General features: G+C 34.4%; 1 protein-coding gene across 2 annotated transcripts in view; it reads right to left on the bottom strand.

Annotated features, from left to right (window-relative positions):
* The window catches only part of COL14A1 (collagen type XIV alpha 1 chain), a 253,774-nt gene that overhangs the window by 180,779 nt on the left and 51,909 nt on the right, over positions 1 to 21,086 (bottom strand). For both annotated transcript variants that reach the window (XM_051971025.1, XM_051971024.1), the window contains exons 6-8: positions 8,065 to 8,220; positions 6,470 to 6,589; positions 4,545 to 4,709 (exon numbers count right to left, since the gene is read on the bottom strand). In XM_051971025.1, coding sequence (XP_051826985.1) covers positions 4,545 to 4,709; positions 6,470 to 6,589; positions 8,065 to 8,220 — 441 coding nt within the window. The remainder of the gene's footprint in view (positions 1 to 4,544; positions 4,710 to 6,469; positions 6,590 to 8,064; positions 8,221 to 21,086) is intronic.

Here is a 21,086-nt window from a genome sequence, read left to right as displayed (position 1 = left end):
ATTATTTTAAGGAAAAGTCCATTTATTCCTATACTCTCAAGAGTTTTTAATAGGAATGGATGTTGGATTTTATAAAATGCTTTTTCTGCATCTATTGAGATGATCATATGGTTTTTGTTAATTTGATTATTAATATGGCCAATTATACTGATAGTTTTCCTAATATTGAACCAGCCCTGCATTCCTGGTATAAATCCTACTTGATCATGGTGTATTATCCTGGGGATGATTTTCTGTAGTCTTTTTGCTAATATCTTATTTAAGATTTTAGCATCAATATTCATTAGAGAGTTTGGTCTGTAATTTTCTTTCTCTGTTTTCAACCTACCTGGTTTAGATATCAATACCATGTCTGTGTCATAAAAGGAATTTGGTAGGAATCCTTCATTCCCTATTTTTTCAAATAGTTTATAAAGCATTGGTGCTAATTGTTATTTGAATGTTTGGAAGAATTCATGTGTAAATCCATCTGGTCCCGGGGATTTTTTTAAGGGAATTGATTAATAGCTTATTCTATTTCTTTTTCTGAAATGGGACTATTTAAGCAATTTACTTCCTCCTCTGATAAACTGGGAAGCCTATATTTTTGGAGGTAGTCATTCATTTCACTTAGGTTATCAAATTTATTGGCATAAAGTTGGGCAAAGTAACCCCTTATTATTTCTTTAATTTTCTCTTCATTGGTGGAAAGTTCTCCCTTTTCATTTTTAAGACTATTAATTTGATTTCCCTCTCTCCTTTTTCTAATCAGATTTACCAAAGGTTTAATCAATTTTATTAGTTTTTTCATAAAACCAACTCTTAGTTTTATTTATTAGTTCAATAGTTTTTTTTTTACTTTCTATATTATTAATTTCTCCTTTTAATTTTAGAATTTCAAGTTTAATAATTGATTGGGGGTTTTAAATTTGGGCTTTTTCTAGCAGTTGCAGGCCCAATTCATTGATCTTCTCTTTCTCTATTTTATTCAAGTTTCAATTGATCAAGGATGGACAGAAGCAGCTACACCCAAAGAAAGAACACTGGGAAATGAATATAAACTGCTTGCATTTTTGTTTTTCTTTCCGGGTTATTTATACCTTCTGAATCCAATTCTCCCTGTGCAACAAGAGAACTGTTCAGTTCTGCACACATACATTGTATCTAGGATATACTGTAACCTACTTAATATGTAAAGGATTGCTTGCCATCTGGGGGAGGGGGTGGAGGGAAGGAGGGGAAAAATCAGAACAGAAGTGAGTGTAAGGGATAATGCTGTAAAAAATTACCCTGGCATGGGTTGTGTCAATAAAAAGTTATTTTAAAAAATTGAATTGAAATATAGTTGTTTTCTTTTGGATTTGTAGACTTTGAGAGATGCGGCCTTTAATCAGGGCCTGACTATTCAAATCTCCCTACCAGAACTTCACATTCCATACTATAAAATGGAGCCTGTAATTTCTGAAATTGTTATGTTTCTAACACCTCTGTTTTCTTAAATAAATTGAAAGCCCTTTGAATATAGCAATATTATTTTAAGTTTCTTCTGTTTCCCTTATAGCACCTAGGACAGGACTGGGCACATTGCAGACACTTAATCATTATGTATTGGCTAAATGATTAATCAATCAGGACAGGATAATGACCTGATATTTAAAAAATCATAAATTATCCAGAGGAAGTAATAGGAAAGACTAGAAAAATCAGTATAATGGGAAGAAATCCCATGGCATATATGTACTGATACACAAAGTCCTTTGCAGTAGATAAATAACTCCTTCATTGTTTTAACCATTATTAAGGTCATGTTTGACTCTTCATGAGCTTTGGGGGGGGGGTTCCTTGGCAAAGGTACTGCTATGATTTACTATTTCCTTCTGCAATTCATTTTACAGATGAGGAAACTAAGACAAAAAGGGTTAAATGACTTGCCCATAGTCACTTAACAGCTGGTGAGTGTCTGAAGTCTGATTTGAACTCACAAAAGGAGTCTTCTTGACTCCAGGTCTAGTGGTCTATCCACTGAGTCATCTAAATAATTCCTGGTAATAACTAAGCAGTTTATTCTGACAGAAGGTTTGAATAGGCAGGGTCTGAATAAAAGCCACATCCCTCAAGATCTATGAATTCAAAGGAAAACGACTTTATTACAATTCAATTAAAAAAAACCTTTTATTAAGCATCAACCATAGATTTAGTAACATCATCTCTGAATAATGTAGACAAAAATCTAAGTGATTAAAGTGTTCTTTTTTGTTCTTTTTTTATTTAAAATGTTCTTAGTAAAAACAGCTGTCATTTGCAAACAATACATTTCATCCTCACAACAAACCTGAAAGGTCATTTCTCTCTATTTTACAGGAAGACTCCAACGCTCAAATTTCTTGCCCCTGGTTATACAGTAAATAAGATAGGATCTAAACCGTTATTTTCTTGCATTCTATCCACTGTTCCACACTGCCTTTATAACAAGAGAAGTGATGATGAATTATGTAGGCTTCTGAAACAGCCTTGAAGGATGCTTCACAACATTTCAGTGTCTAATTGGTTGCTAACTGGGACATGGTTTTTTTTTTTCCAGTGAAAATCTTTAAATCTAGAGCCCTCCTCACTAGCAAGGAATTTTTATAAGCATAATCAGTCATGGGAATGCAATAGCCTCAAAAGGGTTGGCAGTTATCCTGACTCTTGCCACACATATATTCTTTTATAAGAATGATACTTAATAAATTATGGTTTCCCTCTAATAGAAAACAATACTGCTACCTCTCCATAGACTGTGTTCTCTATAAACAGTCACAGAATCACAGAAACTCAGTTGACTGGGACCTTCAAACTCATCTATTCTAAATGGAATCTGAACAGGAATCCCCTGCGTGGCATCCCAGACAATCCATCATCTGCCTGAAGACCTCCAATAGTGTGGGAGAAGCATTACCTCCCAAGGATCTCCATTTTTCTTCTGGACAGTTTTAATTGCTAGAAATTTTTTTTCTTTTTTAAATCTATCCAAAATTTGCCTCTGTTACTTGGATTCACTAGTTCATTGGGATCAACAAATCTAATCCCTTTTGTATATGAATTCCTTCATACAGTTAAGGAAAACTCCTTCCCCTCCCCCCATCTTCTCTTCAACAGACTAAAAATTCTCAGTTTTTTTCTTAATTTAAAAAAATATGTTGATATACTGTATTTTTTCTAAGTTCTTTCAAACAATTCTTTTTGACATTTAAAAAAATACTTTGAATTTAAGAAATACCAAAGCAGATAAACAGAATGGAAAATGAACATTTCACTCACAATTGTGAATCTGCATCATGTAAAGTTTGCTTCTCCCTCTAAAAATATAATAAATTCAACATGCTATTTTCAAAGCTGTTCTTCAACCAATATTCTTTTTAAAATTTTTCATTTTTATTAAAGCATTTTATTTACAAAACATATGCACAGGAAATTTTTCAACATTGACCCTTGCAAAGCCTTCTGTTCCAAATTATCCCCTCCTTTTCCCACTCCCTCCCCTCAATAGCAGGTAGTCCAATTCATGTTAAATATTCAACCAATATTCTTAAGGCATAGTTTCCTATCCCTCACATTAAGTGGACTAATCTTTTCTTTGGAGTTTCTACAAGGACTGTCTAGCTACATTTGGAATTTTTTTCTGATTTTCTCCTAAATATCTGTATCAGCAAATAGGCAATATGTAGATATTACATTCATAATTATAATCATCATAATAGGAATAGCTAGAATTTACATAGCATTTTAAGATTTGCAAAGTACATTACAAATATTGTATACAGTAGCTAGGTAGTACAGTGGATAGAGAGCCATATTTAGAGTGAGAAAAACCTGAATTTCAATCTAGCCACAAAAACTTACCAGCTGTATAAATATGGGAAGTCACTTAACCTCTATTTACCTCACTTTTCTCATCTCTGAAAGGGAATAACAATAGCACCCACTTCCCAGGATTGTTGTGAGGATCAAATGAGATAATAATTGTAAAGTGCCTCACACAGTGCTTGAAAACTAGTAAGCACTTTATGAATGTTATCTATTATTATTATCATCTTTGATCCTCATAACACCTTGTGAGCTGAGTATTATATTTGAAGAAATAGAGGTTAAGTGATTTATCCAGAGTTATAAAGCTAGTAAATGTCTGAGGCTGTATTGGAACTCAGATCTTACTGGCACTCTATCCACAAGATTTATATAAGCAACATAAAAGATCTAAAAGATCAAAAGATGATAAAAATCAATATCCACATTTATACAGCTTTGGATGCTTTTCCAAATACTTCCACTTGATCTCATCTTGTCCTCCTATTGACTTTGTGACATATGCAAGGCTGTTATTATCTATTTTTTACAGGTAGGGAAACTGAGATAAAATAAGAGTAAGTGATAAACAGTCACATACACAGCAAATTAGGAGCAGAAAAAAAAGAAACCCAGATCTTCAGAGTTGAATCTAATAATCATTTCACTATGTCCATAAAAAAAAGATGATTTTCTGTCTATTGACTACTATTAAAATAGAGCAAGAAGGCAATACTCACCAATTGCAAAGAGTTCAACTCCAGAATCACGTAGAGTTCTTGATGGGGGGATAATATCATCTTGAGACTTTCCATCTGTGATTAAGATGCCAATTTTGGATACTCCAGTTCTTGCTCCTGCTTCTGGTTTAAAACTATTTTCAAAAATGTAATTTAAAGCAAGACCTGGAAATATAAAATTAAATAACAGTCACTAACAAGAATCTTTCTAATATATAAAATTTAATCTAAAGATGAAAGATAACTTGTGGATTTGAAATAACATGTTTACAAGAAGCAAAAACTCTCTTTAAAAAAAGTTTTAGTTTTGATAGCAAAAATACAAGTGAAGAATTCAAGCCCATTTGAATATAAAGAAAAAAAAAACATTGCATTATTTTAGGAACTGATCTTTATGAAGACTTTGGACAAGATGGTCTACAGACTCTAGCTCTCAGATCCAAAAAGACTGAATCCATTAGGACTTAGGCTAAAAAGTAAAAGCAATTTCGTCAATATTTCAGCAAAAACAGATCAATGATAATTCTGTGTTCAAAACAAAGGGTTATGGGGAAAACATCTATTAAAATGTTACATGATAACTGAGCTTGTTGCAATTCCCCTTTGCCACTTTCTAGACAGGAAAACCAGACCTGCAACAGAAACACTAAATGATTTTTAGTGGTCTAATGAAAGGTTGTTAAATTCCTTCCCCAAAACTGTGAAAATAACTCCCAGGATTTCAACAGCACCTTAGCCTTTAAAGCCAATGATGATATGTATTTTGTTTGAGTTGGAGAATGTTGCCTTTTTAAAAAAATAAGTTTTAGATGAATTTTTTTCTGCCATCATAGAATCACAAATTTAGAGCTGGAAGATATATTAGAGTTCATTGAAGCCAATTTCTTCTTATAAAGGATAAAGGAACTGAAATCCAGAGCAACCCACATAGTTAGTCAGTGTCTAAGGCAGGATTTAAAGCCAACTCTTCCTGATTCTGTTTAGACTCTAGTCTATCCACAAAACCATGCTACCCACCTCTCCAATTCTATCCAGATGAGACACAATACCCTCATCCAATAGCATTTAAACTTTTTCTTGTAAGAAAAAAAAAACCAATTAACACAATGATCATCCGTGTCTGTCAGTAAATGCAGAGACCTATGCCTGTAAACTTCTGACTCTGCTCAGAGGAGATTATATTTCATTACCCTTCTCTAGGACAAAGATGGGTCCTTTTAATTACTCAGGATTTGGCTTCTTTTATCATATTTTACTCATTGACTTCTGATGGGGAAAAAATAGCATTTACCTACCATCAAAAATAGTTACAAGAAAACTTTCTATATTACTTTTCTTACTAACCTCAGTTTACAAAACTTTTCAAATTAAAAATTGGCTGAAAAATTATGACTCTACCTTTTCACAAAAATAAAAGTGTTTTACCAATTTTTAGGCAATTTGGGTTAAATGACTTGCCTGGGGTCACAAAGCTAGTAGGTGTTAAATATGTGAACTCAGGGATTTGAACTCATCTTCCTGATTTCAGGGCTGGTGCTCTATCCGCTGTGCTATCTAGCTGCCATCTTATTAATTTTTTAAAAGGAATTTAAAATTTGGGACAAGATAGATAACTTCATAAACTATGAGAGTCAACCATACTACATGAGATTAGCAGGCCAAAATATTATCTTTACTTCCCTTTGGTCTAGAACTTCAATTCTTTGGGGTTTTGTATGTTTATTTGTTTGTTTTTTGTTGAGAGAAATGAAAAAATCTCCCAGGTTTGCCTCATGGTGTTATATTTGGAGTAGAAGAAACCTAAGTATTTTTAGTAATAGACTAGTTGGAACATGTTAAACAGATTTCTACTAAGTATCATTCACAGAGGAATGGAAGAATCCTCTAGGAGAAACAAAGTGCTAGGACAGCGCATAAAGAAATACCTGTTAAGGTGTTTCCTCCCTTATATGGTAGATTCCGGACAGCATCAATCACTGCATCCTTGGTGCTAAAGGTATTCAGATGCCATTCTATCCGAGGATCACCACTGTATTGTGCAAGGCCTAATTAAAAAAGAAAGAAAGAAAGAAAGATGCCCATGGCAACATATAAACTTGTTTCTGAGCTATGATTACTAGATTTCTCTAAGCAAATATTCTCTGGAATTTACTTCTTTGAAGAACTAATTAGATGTGTTTTTCATACAAAAAAAATCCCATCAAACTATATAACCAGTCCATACCCATCTGCTAAGAAAAATCTTTTTTTTTTCAGACCAAAATGGAAAGTCAATTCATAACTGGCAATATGATTTATTTAATTTGTGTGCAGACAAAATGACTAGAATTTGCCTTTTTACTTCCCAAAGGAATGACTTTATTCAATGGCTTTTAAAAGAAGTTAAATCATGAGTTACAAGATGAAATTAATAGATTGTTCAAAGGTTTCCGGCATCTTTGTTGGCCAGCCTTAATTTGGCAAAGCTTCTTTTGGACTGTGAAATTGTGTCCAATTTTCTTAATTCCACATTTGGGAGGATTTGATTTCTCACAGGCTCTCTATCCTTAACTCAAAATGATGAAGGACTGATTATTCAACTAACTATAATTTTATAATTATAAAAAAATAAATCCATTAATTTTAAATTATACAATATAATTTTAAGCTTTTAAAAAAAACAGATGTCTGTGCTTTGAATGTGTGACAATTATAATTCTGTACTTGAAAAAACAAAGTTAGTAAATTTATTCTTTTAAAAAATAGGGAGAGGGGAGGAAGTTTAGGATTTGTGATTTCATTAATATAGACTCCCAAAATAGACTGGCAGTTCTTCAACTTACAGTCTTAAAAGCTACTTGGAACTCTGAGAAATTAAGTGCTTTATCCAAGGTCATAGAGCCTGTATGTGTCAAAGATGGTACTTGAATTCAGGTCTTCTTGACTCTTAGGCCAGTGGCTTAGGATATGTTGCCTAAGGATTCTAAGTATAATATGGCAGATTTTACTTTATTAATGTTCTAGAGGTTTGAAATTGATCCTAGATGTCTCAAGGGACATATCAAGAAAGGAAGCTAGAACAACTACTTTTCCCAGGAATGGTCTAACTAAATCTGGAGGAGCTTATCACCAAACTGGTCTCAGTTATGAGTACCATGTCATAGGAGTTTTCTGTCATAGGAGTATCCAAGGACTCTAATAAAGCTTAGAAGGGTTCTATTCTATCTCCATGGAACATTTATACCAGTGAAATCACAGATCCCTGAAATATTGACATGGACATGTTTACCCTTTCATCTTTTAAATGCTCATGACTTAACTTCTTTAGCAAGTCATTGAATAAAAAAAGACAAAGAAGCCCATATTATCAATTCCACTATAGTAAGAGTGCTATATTAGGCAATCAGGCAACAATTTAAAAGTGGCAGCATATATTGCAAACACTGTAGAAAGGGATCTTACTGTATCTGTAATTCCTAAACACTGAAAAATTTTACATTGAATTTATTGTCACTGATACCAGTAAAATCATAAACATTACCTATCCGAGTTTTATTTTCTCCCACATTAAAAGCTGTCACCAAATTTTCCAAGAAAAGGCGAACCAGTCTGAAGTTGAATCTCCCAATGCTCCATGAACCATCTACCAGGATCACAATATCAGCAATGGCTGGTGTTTTGCATATAAATTTGTTTTCTGTAAAAAAAAAAAATAAGGGGAATAAATTGTGACTTTTTAATTGAGAGGAAAATACACACCAGTGACTATTTCTTTCAGGTTCGTCTATAGCTTAGAACCAAGAGCCTATTCATTAAAAGAATATTGCCAAATTTTTATGACCATTCTCTTGAATTCATTTTTGTTGTTGCTAAGTCATTTTTCTGTTGGGTCCAATTCTTCATGACCCCACTTAGGGTTTTCTTGGCAGAGATGCTGCAATGGTTTCCTTCTGTAGGTCATTTTACAGATGAGTAAACTGTGATTTGCCTAGGGTCACATAGCTAGTAAGTGTCTGAGTCTGAATTTGAACTCAGAAATATGAGTTTTTCTGACTCCAGGCCCAGCAATCTATCCACTATGCCACCTAGTGCCCCAAATTCATTTTACTAAGAGAAAATCACATGGTTAGAGTGTAAAGCCAATAGTCTGGAAATACTTTAGTAAAATGCTGGCAATTTCACACCACTTTGGCAACTTGTACCTTGCTTTTCAACTATTATAGAGCCTGGTGTCTGTGTTTTGTGACACAATTTTGGGCTTTGTCCTGAAGGCTCTCTCCAGGAAAAGGTCTAGGTAATGTCTAGGGGTAGAATAAAGGCAAATTAAAATTGGAAGATTTCCAGTAAGCAGCCTGAACTCTTATATTCAGAGTTTATATTGGAGGGAAGCAATACTAGGAGGGAAAAAAATGTAGATTTCATAAATGTAGAATTCACAAATCCAAGTGTTTGGTCAAAGAACAGATCCAAGTGTTTAAATTTGAAGTGATTGAAACAAAAATAAAAATAAAAATAAGGAGGGGGGGGATGCTAAGGCTGAAATTTAGACTATAGTACAATCAGGAGATAAATAACCATTTCCAAACTCAAATCCCCTTGATTGACTTGTCTATATAATTGTAATATTTTGATGTTAGAATGATTTAAATATTAAAATAGATATGCAGTCAAGTAGATTCATCTCTATGTCAAGCAGAAAGCATTTTGCTCAAGGAATTCTGGCATTTTCCATATCAGCTTTCTATATATTTGGTACATCAGGATCCTCCTTTCTTGTTGAAAAACCTGTACAAATTAAGCTACTAGATCCATAATACAAAAACTAAGTTTGTTGTTTGTCCTTTGTTTTTGAAGAGAACCAATGATATCGTGGGTGATGTCTTGACTTGCAAGTAAATTAGATTTAAGTGAGGCATTGTTGCATGGAATCATCAACCTCATTCCCTCTTCTACACTCACTGAAGTTCACTGGCAAGACCAGTGATGACTGGGATACAATGGATGACCTTGGTGTCCTTTGATGTCTCACGAAGACTTCAATGTCAGATGGAACCTGCTTCAATGGCCTTCTTAATTATTGGAACAAATTGTTCTTCTCCACCCATTTGACACTCCCTAATTCACCAATAGGTTTAAGACCTGTCAGTTACCAGAAGCAGCTACATCCAGAGAAGGAACACTGGGAAATAAGTGTAAACTGCTTGCATTTTTGTTTTTCTTCCCGGGTTATTTATACCTTCTGAATCCAATTTTTCCTGTGCAACAAGAGAACTGTTCGGTTCTGCATACATATATTGTATCTAGGATATACTATAACATATTTAACATGTATAGGACTGCCTGCCATCTGGGGGAGGGGGTGGAGGAAGGGAGGGGAAAATCGGAACAGAAGTGAGTGCAAGGGGTAATGTTGTAAAAAAAATTACCCTGGTATGAGTTCTGTCAATAAAAAGTTATAATAATAATAATAATAATAATAATAAAAAGACCTGTCAGTTACCTTCAACCTAATCTAACCTGTTTGCTTAAACAATTTAATATGCTTTTAAAGCATCTAGGTTTACCAGGGTATGGATGCTGTGTATACTACAATTTCTTGGAGTTATAGGTAAGAATTGAGTGCCAAAGGTAGATGGGCAGCCCTGAAAAGAACTCAGCAACCCCTCACACTAGAAATGCTTGAACAATCCATATATCTCAGGTTATCAAAATTTAAGAAAAACCATTTTTGTCAAATGTCTTCAATCAAATATCATGAGAAATGTGAGAAGATTTTGTAGTTTGTAGGTGAATAGGTGAGAGAGGAGTTTGTTGGTTGTTGTCCTTCATTCATAAAGAGAACCACAATAACATCACTATGCTGGTGTCAAGGTACAATATGTACAACTGTGGCCAAATAGAACAATGAAATCTCAGAGAGCTCTACTACAAGTTGGGCACAAATAATCCATATGAACATTTGGAATGGAAATGTCTCTAAATTTGGGCATCTCGTGTTTCTAAGAGATAAATTAGGACTAGCTAGAAGAAAAGGGAGGAGAGACCAGAAGTATTCCAAATCTAGTCAGTCACAGTGAAGACAAGTTGATGGGAGACAAAAAGCCTCTATCTGAAGCTTCCTTGTGGGAATCTGGAATCCACCTACAATGCATAATATATCCTATTGTTCCTGGAATTCAAACCCCACTATGGATTATGTCTTGTATTCCTTTTATTCCACCCAAATATGGTGGGTATCAGCACAGATGGAATCCAATTTTATTATTCGATGAATAATTTTCCCCCAGTAGATGACTGTAAGAAGTCATAAAAGAAAGCTTGGTTTTCTACCTTGGGAAGCTTAATATGACTAATCTAAATGAGATGACTATTCAAGATCCCAAGTTCTTTTCAGTTTTTACTTTGAGGACAGAAAAGTTTTTATCTTTTCTCAAAAGACTATGGGTAGCTTTCATATTCATTTTTCACTTTCAACCAGAACTCAAGTTTACATCCCTGTGAGCTTGTGACTCAAAAGTAGTTAAGCAGCATAGTGGATACCCATTTCTGGCTCAGTATACCAGTCTGTAAAATAGATATGATAATCATTACAGCTAGTATATGTATCACAGGTTTGTCATTGCATTAACATTTTTAAATAAAGTGAAACAATAGCTGCTGTTTTCCAAGAAAGACTTTTTCAACTATCAAACAAGTTATAGGCCCACTTTGATACATAAAAAATAAACTACATTTCCTTTTTATATGTAATCTTTCTTGCTACCCAGACATCCAACAAGCTTAAAATATCTGAAGATATCTAGTAATCAGATTTGGCTTTACTAGTCTTATTTTGATGCATTGGTATTTCCCATGACTTGAAATTGGAACTGAATGAAAAACAATCATTTACTGGAAATGCTCAAACTCCATTTAATAAGAAAAACCTCATAATGGCATTGATACAAATGTTATTAAGCTTTCTTTATCTTTTCTGATCTTTTTTCCTGTAAAACTAAAAAAATGGCCAAATACCCAAGAATTTAATTAATTCAAGAATCTAATTCAATAATTTAAAGGAATAATCAGAATATCATTTTACTTAAATTGTTTCTAGATAAATTAAATTTAGTTTTTCATATATCATTTTTTAAAAATTCTAAACTCATGGCAACATATCTGAAATTTGCCCTTATAGAGCATTTCAATTTGTCACAATACTACTATTGAGAGGACCTTAAGTAATCCCACAGAACAGACACAGATGAAAAAATGAAGGATAGGATTCTCCTTAGAGAATAAAAAAGGGTCATTTTGTAATCTATGGAATAGCATCAACTGTAATGGATCTATTTGCTTTATTCAGAGTTTTGAAAAAATATAGAACTTAATAGTGGTATAGTCTTTAGAGATTTTTAAATCTCTAACATCTTAGCCAGTGCAGATCTTCTAAGAAATCCCAGATGGTCATCCAACTTCTATTTGAGAACTGTAACTCTCGGATGGTAAGTATTGTAAAAGAATGTATTGTAAACAGCTGAATCTGATCAGATACTTGGAGTAAATGATCTCCCAAGACAGACTATTCCAGTTTTGAACAATTCCGATTATTAGGAAGTTCTTTCTGATAATAAACTAAATGTGGCTTTGAAATAACTTTCACACAAAAGCCTTAGTTCTGCCTTTTAGAGCAGCATAAAACAAATTTATTGTCTCAACTACATGACAGGCTTTCAAGTATTTGAAGGTAGTTGTCATATCTCTCCTTAATTTTGAAGCTAAAAAATCCTCAGTTGCTTTGATTCTTTCATGATTTCCTGATTCCTTGCCATCATGTTGGTAACCCCCCCAACTCTTACCTGTGGATGCATTTTAGTTTCTCAGAATTTCTCTTAAAATGGGGTATCCAAATAAAACAACAAATAAAAACAGCAAACTGTAGCCCACTAGCTAAATGTCTGTTTGTGTGTAGCCATGAGCTTACATTCTTAATTTTCAGGGTATATTAAAAAAGAAGGCAGGCCAGATTTATCTCAAAGGCCATAGTTTGCAAAATCCCTCACTAATCCTTGTGATTCTCAGAAAATACAGGTCACAAATATCAACTCTTTTTTTATTAATAAATATATAAACTAGAAAAAATTCTATCATTTTTATCATATGACAAGCTCACTATATTGGGAGCCATAAGATCGAGGTGCCAATCTTTGTTCTTCCATATCCTAAATATGTTCATGAACCTCAATTTCTTCATCTATAAAAAAAATGCACAACAGACCTCCCTACCTATGACAATTGAGCATACAAGACAATTTAAGGAAGATGAAAGTCCTCATACAAGTGTACAACTGTGTTTATAGGATTGGAATTGACCTAGAAGATGTTTAATGGATTGTAGAGTTGGCTGCAAATTTTTGCATGGGAGGAGAAACCAGAAATGATTCCAATTTTGTGGGCTGGCATTAGCTGGCCTGATTTGTGCCCATCATTCAACTTTACACAGGAAGCTATTCACTCACTAAATGGTGATTTTTTTTTTTCAGTGTACTTGCTATTCAGCCAACTCCCAAGGAGGATGTTTCAGAGACTGCATAGAATCAGAGAGTCACTACTGCCAGTTTCTAGGGATTAAGCGTAGTCCATCTTTGTCCTAATCCCCTACAAACTGGAAATCAGTTTTCCTGCTTCCATTCTGGCCTCAAGAATATTGCAAAGCTTCTAGATAACAGTGGTCAAGCTCTGTACCAATTGTAGAGAGAGCCCAAATGCCAAGGAAGTCAATTGAATACTAAAAGCTAGGGGGTCAATCAGGCAACAAGCATTTGTTAAGCACTTACTATGTGTTGAATATTGTTTTAAGTGCTAGGGATACAATGAAAGGTGAAAACAGTACCTGTCCCCAAAGAGTATACATTTTAATGGGAGAGCAGCATTTATATAACTGGGAATATAAATATAAATATATATATGTATATATACATATATGTATGTGTGTGTGTGTGTATCTACATGTATGGAAAGGCAGTAACAGCAGGGTTAACCAAAATAGTCCTCTTGCAAAAGATAGAATGGAAAGAAGGAAGGAAAGAAGAAGAGGGCATGAAAATGAAAGGGCAGAGCATTCCAAGGATAGCGGACACTCTGTACAAAGACATGAAACTAGGACAAGAATTGCTATGTGTGAGGAACAGCATGTAGGATGGAGTAGATGGATCCTAAATTATTTGGAGGGGAATGAAGTATAAGAAGACTAAAAATATAGGATATCTTTAAATGCCAAACAGAGAGTAGGTGATTAATGTAACCTTAAGTGATTCAAATGAGTGAATTAAGATTTCTAGGCATCTTCAAAGATGGGGCAAGAAAAAGAGGTGGGTAGCAGATCCCCATTACCATGGAACAGTTCTTCTGAACATGTAAGCATTTTATAAATAAATAAAAAGCATCCATAGCATAACAAACAAAATAGAAACCCCTCTCAATTGCCTCATGTTCATAATCTGCAAGGTACTGTAGAAATTAAATGGATGAATTAGAATGATGATAGGGAAAGAAAAAAAAGAGCCATTAGTTGAATTTTACAAATAGTCCAAGAGACTTGAAATGGATACCATCAATACAATGCTTGCTGTGGGGATAATAATGGGAGGCCACTTAGGAGATTTTGTTGCATTGAGTCATTTTTTCAGTCTTGTTCAATTCATCAAGACTCCAATTGGGGTTTTCTTGGCAAGTACTAAAACGGCTTGCCATTTCTTCTCCAGCTCATTTTACAGATAAGGAATTGAAGCAAACAAAGTTAAGTGATTTGCCCAAGATCACACAGCTAGTAAGAGTATGCAACAAAATCTGAATTCAGGAAAATGAGTCTTTTTTTTTTTTTTTTAAACTCCAGGTCCAATGGTCTATTCACTGTACAGTAACACCCAGTTGTCCTAGATGATATTACAGATACGAAATTGTCAGAATGTGGAAACTGATTGGATATGAAAGATAAAAGAGAAGAAAAAGTCAAAGATAACACTAAAGTTAAAAACCTGAGAGAGTGATTAAGTGGTAGAAGTTCAGGCAGAAATAATGAAATCAAAAGAAGAGGGAAAGATAATGTTTTCAGTTTTAGACATAACAAGTTTGAGGTGCTGGTAAGATATCCAGTTAAAATGTCCTGAAGGCACATGTAGGTCTGGAACTGAGAAAAGATATCAAGACTAGAAATACATGTTTAAGAATCATATGGGTAGAAATGGGTCGTTGAAACGGTGAGATTGAACAAGGCTAACAAAAGAAAAAATGTAAGAGAGAAGAGAGCCAAGGATAGATGTTTGAGAACACCCACAGGAAGGGGAAATGAAAGGCTGTAAAACCATCTAAAGAGAGAGAATGAGTGGTTATACTGGTAAAAGGAGTATTAGAGAATCTTTTAAACTTAGGGTGGAAAGAGTATCCAGGAGGAAGGAGTGATCAACAGTGTCAAACACTTCACAAAGGTCAAATAAAATGAAAATTAAAAGAAGGCTTTTAGGCTTGCCCACTTGGGTCAACATACTTTTGGGACCATGGCAAGAATGAACACAAAATTGCAAAGGATTAAGGAAGCAATGGGTAGTGAGAAAATTAAAGCATTGAAGGGAGATAGATTTTTTCATTAACAGGAGGAAATGAAGACTAAAATGCAATCTCCTTATTAAAAGGAGATATTTACTCATGTCTAACTCTTCATGATCCCCTTCATGGCTATACCTGACTTTTCTCAGTGAAGATACTGAAGTGATTTGCCATTTTCTTCTTCAATTCATTTTACAAATGAGGAAACAAGACAAACAGGGATAAATTACTAGTTCAGGATTACATAGCTACTAAGTATCTGAGGCCAATTTTGAACTCAAGATGAGTCTAGTGAACTAGGATTGAGAGGCTGAGTGTATATTCACTTGTGTGCTTGGAAGTAGGTATGAGAGAGAGACTACTGGCAACATGGATTATCTGCCAAGATCTCAATCAACGCTCATTTTCATCTGCACATATAAACCAGAGTATGCTAGGTGCCTTTATAAACTTCACAATACACAAATTCGGTCAACCTTTGAACTCACTGACTCATTTGTGTTTGGGAAGGGGAGGAGGGAGATAGATGAAAAGTGAAAAAGATGAAAAACATCAACAGTAGCAGAAAATTAACAAAAATTCATATATGTCAGTGCACTTCCTCAGTCTCTCCAAATATTTGTTGAATCTGGCCTTGGGGTATTTGGACTGTCAATCATTCTCCCTGCATAACTGTATTCATAAAACAAACTATGTTACCGTTACCACCCACCAACACATGTTTCCAAAGATTTTACACATAATACAGCCTGTCTAGAAAAAAATCACTTAACTCTATTTGTTCAAGTAAAAATGATGGGTAATAATTCTCCTAGCCTCGATTGTGAAGAAAAGTCTTGGTCCAATATTTAATATCTTAATGGTTATACCAGGATTGAAAAAGAAAGCTGTTTTTTTTTTCAGGTGGCAGAAACCCCAGCTCTGTTCTCTAGCCATGTGTCTTTATGAGCTATTTTAAATCTTTGAACCTCAAAGCTTGCTCATCTATGAAATGAAAATAATATTTGTACCTCCTGCTTCACAGGGCCTTTAGAAAAGGAAGTGCTTTGTAAGTTGTGATACCCTATGCAAATATAATAGGATTTTAGATTCAGAGCTAAAATCAGTACAACCCTCCCTCCTCATTTGACAGATGAAGAAACTGAGACTTATGGTGACAGCTATCACTAAGTATCTGAGACAGGATTCTGAATTCGTCTTTCCCATTTCACATCCAGTTCTCTGTTAAATACTGTTTCTTATTAACTTAAAACTTCATTTCTTGCTTATTCTGCCAATTTTATAACCTTGTTGTATGGATAGCGATGATAATCATAATACTTCTATTTATGAGAGTGCTTTGATGTTTATAAAGCATTTTATAAACATGACCTCATCTGACCCTCTAACAACACTGAGTTAGTACATCAATTATTATCACCATTTACTAAAGAGGAAATCAAAGTTCAGAGAAATCATCAAACTGACAAATGTGACCATATTCCTTATTTACTCTGTAAACTCTTCTGGTTCTCTGTACTCTGAGAATCAAATGCAAACTCTTCTGCATGGCGTTTAAGAGCCTTTACAATCTGAACTTAACCTGTCTTTCCACACTTTCACATGGGGCAGCTAGATGGTGTAGTGGCCAGCATACTGGCCTTGGGATTCAGCTGGGCCTGAATTCATATCTGAATGCAGACACTTACCAGCCTCTCATTTTATAGCTGAGGAAACTTAGGAACCCAGGAGTTAAATGATGTGCTGCAGGTTTCACAGTGAGTTAGTAAATAATATTTGGTATAGACTTTGCATCTATTTGTTTTTTGGAAATATTATATCCTCTCTCCCCCAAAGCAGAGCAAAATGTAAGCTCTTTGGAGGAAGAGACTATTTCATTTTAATATTATTTCCAGAACATAACATAATATTTGATACACAGAAGGTACATAATAAATGTTTGTACAATTATTGAACCAAAAGATTCATTCACTTGATTTAACTAATATCCATCTCATTTGAAAAACTACCTTCCACCCCTTATTCTTTATCTGTTTTGAAGTAACAAACTCAAGGCATTTATCAACATAGGTGGATGTGAGCCGTATTTACTTAATTTTAAAATTGATAATGTTCTATTCTACCATTCCCAGAATTAAAAACTAGATTTTTTTTCCCACAAAGTTTAATTTGTATGAGGAAAGATACGTTCACCATTTTTATTATTAAAAAATAATTTGGACCAAACTATTTGAGCTAAAACCTGAGCACTTGGTATTTGAAAAGTTTAAAATAAAGAATTCCCAACAATGATCCACAGTTGTATCTCACAAACTCCCCCTTATCTTTATGTTACTGTTATTGTAAGTGCTCCCGGTTATTTGGATAATAGAGCTCCATTTTTTTCCTATTGGCAAAGTTCTCAGCTACAAAGAAACCCTGAATCTAGGTTAACTCCTGAGGCAGAAACATTTGTCACAATGATACCACCTGCCTTCCCTTTGGGTGTTGAGACTAGAAATACAATAGAAGATTCTTTGGGAGAAACTAAGAGATGATACATAAGAAGCACCACATAGGGGATTCATTCCCCCAAATTAGATGAAAAGTCTTTTCCATAATCTGTAGCACCATAATCTGTAGCACTCTTTAGAAATAGTATTTAAAATCTTTGATGGAAATGACAGTAATAATAATAATAATTAGCATTTTTGTAGTACAAAGTACAAAGTACCTTACATATTAATTCATTTGCCATGTTCACTCAACTTGGCAGCTAGATGGCTCAGTGGATATTCCCACAGATTTGTGTGTTTATGTATGTATATGTGCATATAAGTATATTTGTATATTATACAAATATATATACTATATATATATTATTCATTACATAGTATATATAACCAATCTATATAACTATAGCTATCTTTCAAATGTAGCTAAATGGTTATAGTGGTACCAGACCTGGATCAGGAACACTTATCTTCCTGAATTCAAATCTGGCCTTAGATACTTGCTAACTGTGTGACCTGGGCAAATCCCTCAATTGTCTTTGCCCCAGTTTCCTCATCAGTAAAATGAGCTGAAGAAGTAAATGGCAAACCATGCTAGTATTTCTGCCAAGAAAATTCCAAATGGGGTCATAAAGAATTGGACATGATTGAAAATAACTAAACAACAACTTGATCAATTTTTGATTGCTCAGGAAAAAAAAAACGAGCATTTTTTTTTTTACTTTTTTCTGGCAAAAGTAAAATTTAAGTCTGCTTGCTCAGGGATATAAAAGAGATAGACTTATTGATCTAGAAAAAATAACAACAAAATTCATATGGAACAATAAAAAGTCGAGAATCTCAAGGGAACTAATGAAAAAAAAATCAAATGAAGGTGGCCTAGCTGTACCTGATCTAAAATTATATTATAAAGCAGCAGTCACCAAAACCATTTGGTATTGGCTAAGAAATAGATTAGTGGATCAGTGGAAAAGGCTAGGCTCACAAGACAGAATAGTCAATTATAGCAATCTAGTGTTTGACAAACCCAAAGCCCCTAACTTCTGGGAAAAGAATTCAATATTTGATAAAAACTGCTGGGATAATTGGAAATTAGTATGGCAGAAATTAGGCATGGACCCACACTTAACACCATATACCAAGATAAGATCAAAATGGGTCTATGACCTAGGCATAAAGAATGAGACTATAAATAAATTAGAGGAACATAGAATAGTTTATCTCTCAGACTTGTGGAGGAGAAAGAAATTTGTGACCAAGATGAACTAGAGACCATTACTGATCACAGAATAGAAAATTTCGATTACATCAAATTAAAAAGCCTTTGTACAAATAAAACTAATGCAAACAAGATTAGAAGGGAAGCAACAAACTGGGAAAACATTTTCACAGTTAAAGGTTCTGATAAAGGCCTCATTTCCAAAATATATAGAGAACTGACTCAAATTTATAAGAAATCAAGCCATTCTCCAATTGATAAATGGTCAAAGGATATGAACAGACAATTTTCAGAGGATGAGATTGAAACTATTACCACTCATATGAAAGAGTGTTCCAAATCATTATTGATCAGAGAAATGCAAATTAAGACAACTCTGAGATACCACTACACACCTGTCAGATTGGCTAAGATGACAGGAAAAAATAATGATGAATGTTGGAGGGGATGCGGGAAAACTGGGACACTAATGCATTGTTGGTGGAGTTGTGAACGAATCCAACCATTCTGGAGAGCAATCTGGAATTATGCCCAAAAAATTATCAAAATGTGCATATCCTTTGATCCAGCAGTGTTTCTATTGGGCTTATATCCCAAAGAAATACTAAAGAAGGGAAAGGGACCTGTATGTGCCAAAATGTTTGTGGCAGCCCTGTTTGTAGTGGCTAGAAACTGGAAAATGAATGGATGCCCATCAATTGGAGAATGGCTGGGTAAATTGTGGTATATGAATGTTATGGAATATTATTGTTCTGTAAGAAATGACCAGCAGGATGAATACAGAGAGGCTTGGAGAGACCTTCATGAACTGATGCTAAGTGAAATGAGCAGAACCAGGAGATCATTATACACTTCGACAACGATATTGTATGAGGACACATTTTGATGGAAGTGGATTTCTTTGACAAAGAGACCTGAGTTTCAATTGATAAATGACGGACAAAAGCAGCTACACCCAAAGAAAGAACACTGGGAAACGAATGTGAACTATCTGCATTTTTGTTTTTCTTCCCGGATTATTTATACCTTCTGAATCCAATTCTCCCTACGCAACAAGAGAACTGTTCGGTTCTGCAAACATATATTGTATCTAGGATATACTGCAACATATCCAACATATAAAGGACTGCTTGCCATCTAGGGGAGGGGGTGGAGGGAGGGAGGGGAAAAAAATCGGAACAGAAATGAGTGTCAATATAATGTAATTATTAAATAAAAAAACTTAAAAATATAAAAAAAAAAAAGAGATAGACAAACACATACATATATATATATGTACAAACATGTACAAGGCTTTTTTAAGTTCCTGAAATCATATAGATTAAAATATTCTGAAAGTTTAGGAGACACAAAAATCTACCCTTTTGCCCCTGGCAACATTTACATAATCAACAATGATGAACTTTCTTAAGCTATACCAGTTTTTGCTAACTTCTCCAGATCTGGTAGCCTTGGATTTCAGCCAGCATTCCCTTGGTTCTATTGTAGTCAAAGTCTTTATGACTTCTAATATTTTCTCTTAGGAAATTTGGCAGAAGCAAAATGAAAAGTTCCTTGATTTAAAGTTATTTAGAAGGGGATTTTGATGCTTCGTTTGCAATGTAGGTCGCTGGGAGGAAGAAAGGAAGAGCTGTCCAGTCACTGGTACCTAAAGCTCACTCTGAGAGACATTAACATGAGAGTTCATTCTAGAAGTCACCTTTTATCCTGATGCTCTTGGTGAACCATGAAAGTCACCAAACCTTCATGTACTTTGTTACTTCCTTGCTATACTTCGGCTTCAACCAAATGAAATGCAGGGCTGGAAAACAAATAACCTGAAGGAAGCAGAACAAATATAACACAACAGCCAGTTTACTTGCAAGTACTGGCAAGTGTAGAGTGTAAGCCAGGTGTGCCAGCATACTTGATCCACACTCTGTGAATGCCTGTGGTACCAAGCGGTACCCCTCTGTGCCATTCCAGAGATGTGGGTTATTTCTTTTGTAAAATAAAAAGTAACTTGGATTTCACTCTGAAAATATGTTTTGTTTGCCAAAGTCCTCTCCTTCCTTCTTCTTGATTAGCAAGAGCCTTCTGTGGCCCTTTTCATCTAGGTGAGCCAGCTGAACTGGATCATGAGAGCCAATTGTTAAATCAACATCCACACCTCAGAAGTCAGTAAATGTTACAAACCAGGCCTTGATTTACTGGTTTTTTAAATCATCTACTTAAGAAAGTGAAGTGGAAAATGTTAATAAGTCAAATTAAGCTAAAGAATATGTCTTG

This window comes from Antechinus flavipes, chromosome 1, assembly GCF_016432865.1.
Source record: "Antechinus flavipes isolate AdamAnt ecotype Samford, QLD, Australia chromosome 1, AdamAnt_v2, whole genome shotgun sequence".
NCBI classification, from domain to species: Eukaryota; Metazoa; Chordata; class Mammalia; order Dasyuromorphia; family Dasyuridae; genus Antechinus; species Antechinus flavipes.
Note: the sequence above shows the minus strand (reverse complement) of the source record. Positions and strands in the feature narration are given on the sequence as shown.